Source organism: Amblyomma americanum, chromosome 7 (assembly GCF_052857255.1).
Source record: "Amblyomma americanum isolate KBUSLIRL-KWMA chromosome 7, ASM5285725v1, whole genome shotgun sequence".
Classification (NCBI taxonomy): Eukaryota; Metazoa; Arthropoda; class Arachnida; order Ixodida; family Ixodidae; genus Amblyomma; species Amblyomma americanum.
This window is the reverse complement of record NC_135503.1, coordinates 27573067-27579398: the sequence shown is the minus strand read 5'-3', so window position 1 is coordinate 27579398 and position 6332 is coordinate 27573067. Positions and strand designations below refer to the sequence as shown.

The following is a 6332-nucleotide window of genomic DNA, read 5'->3' as shown; positions in this document are numbered from 1 at the left end:
AGTGAGGTGTTAAAGGAGTAGAGACACGAAATTTTCGGATGTGTATTTTTCAGTGCCCCATTAAAAGCTCCACTGGGCCAAAATGCGTCGTCGCCCATAAAATTCTCCCATTGGCTGGAGGAAAATGACGTCACCAAATTATGCGTGACGTCACCGGACCGAAAGTGATGTCACTTCTGACATAGGCACCAACAGCTGCTAACGCTATCGCATTTGCCAATACAATATAAGTGTTTAAGTGTATTAATCGCCGACCAACATCTGCTAATTCGGCATCGTTGCTTCGCCAGAAATTTGAGGAACAAGATGATTGCCTGCCTGAAGGATCCATTGTTGTCTACGTAGACGCAATTAAGCATACAAGCCTGCGAAACAACAACAGCAATCTACTGCCCGTGCAGACCTGCTCTGAATCAAGCCTCTAGGTTTCAGCTTACGGAACCCTCTTCGTCCTTTTGTGCTGAGATCGTTGCAGTTCAAGGAGTACTCTGCTCCTTGGCCGCCATAACTATATATGCTCCCATGTGGCCCGCGTTGTCATCCGCACTGACGCTCTTCAAGTTGTCCGGTTGCTACGACGTGCTAGCCGCTGTCCAACGATATGTCAGGACATCCACCGGCTCGCGGCACGCATCCCTCAGCCAGTGCGTATTGAGTGGGTCCCACGGGATCTGCTGACCTCTCAAAGCCAGGCAGATTTAGCGACCCGCCTTGCGAATCCAGACTCATCATTGCCTCGGCTCCTTCATTTGGGCAACTTTACCCTCCTTTCATCAAGAAAGGAGCTCCTCCGGCGCCGCACACGTGCTCTCATCCCTCCGTGTGCGGTAACCCTCCCCCGCGGTCTTACCCGTGCAGAGGAGGTTGCGCTAAGAGGATCCGGGTCGTGGTTGCCCTCACACCAGCCATCACTCGGAAGTGGCCTCAGTACCGAGATTTGTTTCCTCACCCAGGGTGTACGATATGTAAACACGAAAACACTGAAGCCGACATTCATCACTTACTGTGGGACTGCCCAGCTCTCAAGCCTACAAGGATCCGGCACCTGAAGGTTGGGGGTCTTTCACCAAGCAACCCTGCTTCATACATTGCCTGGACGCAGGGACCGTACCATCGTTCTCTACTGGACTTCATCAAATCAGCTAGCCTTTCTACATTCATTTAATCACTACTACATCTTTCATCACACCTTCAAACATCATTGATGCCCTGGGGCAATAATTTTCGCTTAAAAAAAGCGCCCCAGTGAGTTGTTTTTTCTTGTTGAAATGCTGCTCAAGCGGACAACAAACACCAGTCAAGATGTGAAATCCACCTACACCATCGGAACAATTTGTTTTGTTTTTTTCTCATGTTGGTTCGACTTTAGTTTCAATAGCCTAACCATGGCTATGACGTAGAGGACTAGTTGAGGTGACCTGAAGCATAGAAAACTGTGATATAATCATTGCTTGCTAAGATTTTTAAATTCCAGCCCTTGGGAAGGCCTGTGCAAAGGTTTCGGCTTGTAATAACGAAAATATGCAGCGACTACTCTGCCGTTTTTATATGCCTCTGGGGTCCTCAACATGTCTATAACGCCACAGCCGTCATTTGACGAAAACTTCTTTAAGCGCAAAAAAAAAAGACGATGATGTGAGAGGGACACGACACAGCGCTCCCTCTCACGCCCGTTTTTTTTAGCTTTTAAATTTTTTTGTCAGTGAAACCGACTAGCCCGAAAAAGTCGTGTCATTTGGCAGCTGAAACTGAAACCGAAACATAAGAGAAAATTTTCAATTCACTTGTTGGCGTAATCAACGCGGCTGTCCATGTTTCCAATGCGCTGCGCATCATTTCACAGAAACACACAACTGAAATTTGGGTCCTCTACTCCTTTAAGCGCCCGTTCCATGGCTTTGGCGGCGTTGGCATTACCTGTTAGAGGATGAGGAGGAAGTGTTCATATCGAGGGTGGTATGGAGAGAGTAAAAGCATTCAGGAGGAGGGAGAAGGAAAATGAGGAGGTCAGAACAAGCGAAAAGAGATTCATGGAGCGCAACGGGCGCGTCCTAACGCACTTCCCTCTCCTCGTAGACCACGTGACTACCCAACGCATCTGATTGGTTGAATGACTTCCGCCCAAATTGGCCGAATCGACGACAGAAGAAGACAAGGTCATAATAAGTGAAAAGACGTCCGTGGGTGCAACGGCTGCCAGAACCATGCACCATATGCACCTGCTACGCTCGTCCAAAGCGTAAAGAAGAAAGCACAATCGAAGAGAAATTTCTTTCTGTTGACAACAAGTACGTTTATTCCTTAAAAAAGGTGGAAAGAAGCACCACACCACATCCGACCCTACACCACAGGTTGCAGCATTGCGAAAGCGGGTCCTTCCAGAAGCGGTGAACCCGCTCGCAAGCGCACGACAAAACACCGACACCTGTACACAGAAGGACGAAGACACGTCGACGGCGGGACGCAGCATTTCATGCACGCGCATTAAGTCGCCCGCAGGTGCAGATGGCTCGTTCACCACCAGCCAGCACCTCCAGCACCGTGCTTTCCGTATCCTCCGGCACCACGGTAGACGCCCACTCCGCCGCCCAATCCTCCAAGTCCACCGCCGTATCCGCCCAGCCCGTAGCCGCCGAGGCCTCCAACACCGTAGGCGCCTCTATATCCACCAGCACCAGCTCCGTACACGCCGCCACCGTAGCCGTAACCGGCGCCTCCGTACCCGCCGCGAGCCCCGACCGGTCCATACTTGGCCGCAAGCACGGAGGCGGGAGGCTGGGACGACCGGAAGGCCACGTCGGCGGGGCTCTCGCTGGCCGTGCCGGGCTCGTTGGTGTCCACGATGGCGCGGAAGCCACCCGCGTCGGCGGCGTACTTGACCTTCCTCTGTCCACCTTCAGCCGTGCTGATCGTGTAGGACCCCTGCACCCTGCCGCTGCCGTCGGCCACCTCCTGGCGAGAGCTGGAACCACCGAGACCTTGAGCGACGTAGCCGAAGTTGAACGGCTTGGGCCGCACGTCTTCGTAAGCCGCCCTGTAGCCCTGCGGAAAACGGGGAAGGCACGGGTTATCGCGGGGGCACAGCTCGGTGACCGACTTCATCGTTACTCGCCTGCACCCCTACCCCTAACCATAACCTTTAGGCTAGAGAGGCATCCTTTTATTAAGAAAACGTTACCATCATCTTGTGGCGGTTTCTACGACATGTACGGTCGGAAGCGCCGTCGAGTTTAGTTAACGATCACTAATGCGCGTGCACGCGGTAGATGATTTCCTCGCGAAAACTAAACTAACAAAGCTGCTGCTTCCATTTCATTTCGTTGTTGGGTAGTGGGGAGTAATCCACCAACGGGTACTTTTCTTGGGGACCTTCCTAATCACTGCAACTCTTTCTTCGCAAGATGAAGAGGGGAGCCCTATCTACTCGCAGCTTTAGTTGTCCAGGGCACATTCTATGCCGCAAACGGTCTCAATGTCGTCGTTGCTGATTTCGTAAGTGAAAACTTGTGCTCTCATGCGTTGGACATCGAAGATATTTTTTAAGGATAGAGCGGTCGATCTCGAGAGAGTACCTTGCCATTAGACAGCGCATGAACATGACGGCATGAACATCGTGTGGTAAATGGACCACGTGAATATGTCATAGAGGTGGATCTTAGAACTCATGCTCTCATGTCGTGTATTCATGTGCATGCCTCAAGGCTAGCGCTAAAAGAGACGCGCCATGGCACCGCGAGTGTTGTCGTTATGACCACACCGGCTCGCGGTGTAGTCTTCCCTTTTGGCTTCAGCTCTTGACACTTACTCCACCGTAGTATCCGCCGCCTCCACCACCGTAGTAGCCACCTCCGAGTCCACCTCCGTACACACCGCCGTAGCCTCCCCTGAAGCCGCCACCGTGGTGTACGGCGACACCGCCTCCGAGTCCAGCGCCCAGCCCTCCGAAACCACCGCCGCCAACGAAGCCACCGCCAAGGTTGCCGGCGTTAGCCAGGACGGCGAGGCAGAGAGCGGAGAACGTTACCTGCGAGTGAGATGACTCAGTGGCGGCGTCTCAAGCAGAACGTGCGCAATGCAGGAGGCAAGGAAAGTGCCCAGTTAATTCAAGCTATATGGTCGAAGCGTTAACAAAGAGGTGGTCCATATGAAGCGGTAGGATTAGCTGTAATCAGTATTAGTATTGGCTTTAATGAGTGGCAGAAAACCATTCTCAAGTTGTTTTATAATACGGGCTGCACAGTAGATTATATGATCGCGTTTAAAGCGTCACCAGAAAATGCGCTATGTAGGGCAACGTGACGGATTTTGATACTGCACAGCATTTATGATTATGGTGTCACGAACATTCCTGTCCTGTGAACTTATACTGCATTGGGACAAAAATAATTGTGGGACTATAAAAGGAACGAAAAATAAAGTGTCCCTGCCCGTGCCACACAGCACTGGGACATATATTTAGTGTGGGCAGAAAAAAAATGAAAGAAAAATCATGTTGCCCAGCCCGCACCGACTAGGGCACCACGGGCTACTGCATTAGGACAACTACTCCATTCTTTTGCAAACCTGAATAACTACCCCACACTTTTTTTTGTTCTCAAATGTGCAGAATAATTAAACCACGCGCCTAATTTGTATTCATGCGAATATGTAAGCAGAACTGGCGAAGAAGCCGATATGAAGTGTTAGGCATGTCTCTATTGAAAGAAGGTTAGTCTTTACGACTGCACATGAAATATTACCTGTAATTGGCGCTAGACTATTAATTGTTGGCTCCTTCAAAGCATGCACTGCAATCAGCATGGTATGAACGCGTTTCAAGCTTCAGTGGGAAATGCGCCATGGAAGACAAGAATTCATACTTATTTGCATATTGGTTTGTAAGAATAATTAAGTTGTTGAGGCAAATGGAAGTATTTCAATCTTTGGCTAATTAAACCAACCTCTTCAACAATTTTTCACAAATGCAAGCTGCTCCTTGACGCCGAATTATATCTTCCTGAGGCGTGTGTAACCATTAAGGTATAATTGCGAAGTTCTCGCAGTCCACCTGGCTTGCGGCTGCATTTCCCCTGCGCGTTAGCTGTTGCGCATCGTTACTAACGGCAGTCCGTGGGTATCATTTAACCACTCGGTATTTGCTGAGCACTTTGCGATTAGAGTGAGTGAAAGGCGGCCACCCATTTCTTAGGGCTGCTTATCTCATCAAACACTGACCAACTGTATCGGTTCAACCAGCACTGGTTCCTGCGCAACGCAGGCGTAACAGGGAGTTGAGTAATGTGACATGGTTTAAAAACTCCTTGAGATACTTGTCTTTTATAGTGCATACATGCTTCAACATTCTTACCGATTGATTTAAAATGCTTTTTTATTGTGCATACTTGCTTCAACATTCTTACCGATTGATTTAAAATGCCGCACTGCACACAAACTGAGCATCAGTGCTGCTTTGCATCCACCGGTGCTGTGTCAGGCTCGAAGCCACCTGAAGCAACGGCGCTTTCCTTGAGCTCGCAGTAGCTAGCGTTTAATGACTTTAATTCTTCGAACAGGGCGTAGCTGTATGACAATATCGCGAGCTCTGGCTGGCCTCTTCTTTTCATTAAAACAATTCCTGAGCCACGAAGATTGGTGTCATCTCTGTCATTACTCTACAATTCAACTGCGTCCACTTCGCTTGCCTCTATTGATTCTGTAATTCTATGCAATTCGTTGAGAACTTTGGCTGTCTAGGAATCCGTCGGGAATTCTGCATTCATCCGCGCTGCAACGGCGCAGATAGTGACGGCATTTATATACTCGCAAAGGCAGGCCCGGCTCTCGAAAGCTCTCGATAATCCTGGTCGAGGCTCCGAAGAGCGGGCTGCCTTGCTATAGTCTCAGCTGGGACGAAGGCGCCGTGCACTCACCTTCCACATGTTTGCTGGTTACTGCTGCAGCGCTGCTGCTGCGGTGCTGAGATCGGATGTGTCCTGGCCGCCAGTCGACGGCCCTTTTATACGGTCCGCACGGATGCGACCGGCCGCTGGCCGGAATGCATGCCAAAGCGGGGGCGATGCAGATGCAGTGATCACTTTTTTTTCCTCTTGTGATTGCCTCTTATTTTGCGGCATGTCTTGCCTGCTGTCGCCCCGCTGTCGCTTCCATGTAATGGGATCAGTCGGCAAGGGCGAGTCCTGTCAAGACTGACGCCTCGCCCGCACGCTGTCCTGGAATCGCTCATCGAACACGTCTCAGTGGGCATCGGTACTTTCAGCACTGCTTTCGACCGGGAATAATCGCATAAAGACGTGAACGTATCACGTACTCGTTTGACGTGGTGGTGGCCCAGG

At 50.5% G+C, this 6332-nt stretch overlaps 1 protein-coding gene across 1 annotated transcript; it reads right to left on the bottom strand.

Annotated features, from left to right (window-relative positions):
* Positions 1–2283: 2283 nt before the first annotated feature.
* LOC144097032 (uncharacterized) lies at positions 2284–5952 on the bottom strand. Its single transcript, XM_077629822.1, has 3 exons — positions 5910–5952; positions 3806–4024; positions 2284–3042 (listed from the first exon to the last, which is right to left on the bottom strand). The coding sequence occupies exons 1-3, from the start codon at positions 5916–5918 to the stop codon at positions 2515–2517; spliced, it is 756 nt and encodes a 251-aa protein (XP_077485948.1). The 5' UTR covers positions 5919–5952; the 3' UTR covers positions 2284–2514.
* Positions 5953–6332: the final 380 nt, after the last annotated feature.

Coding starts and splice junctions, on each gene's coding strand:
- LOC144097032 (XM_077629822.1), bottom strand. Junction 3,043..3,805: donor GCGGCGGATACTACGGTGGA/GTAAGTGTCAAG, acceptor CGTTTTCCGCAG/GGCTACAGGGCGGCTTACGA.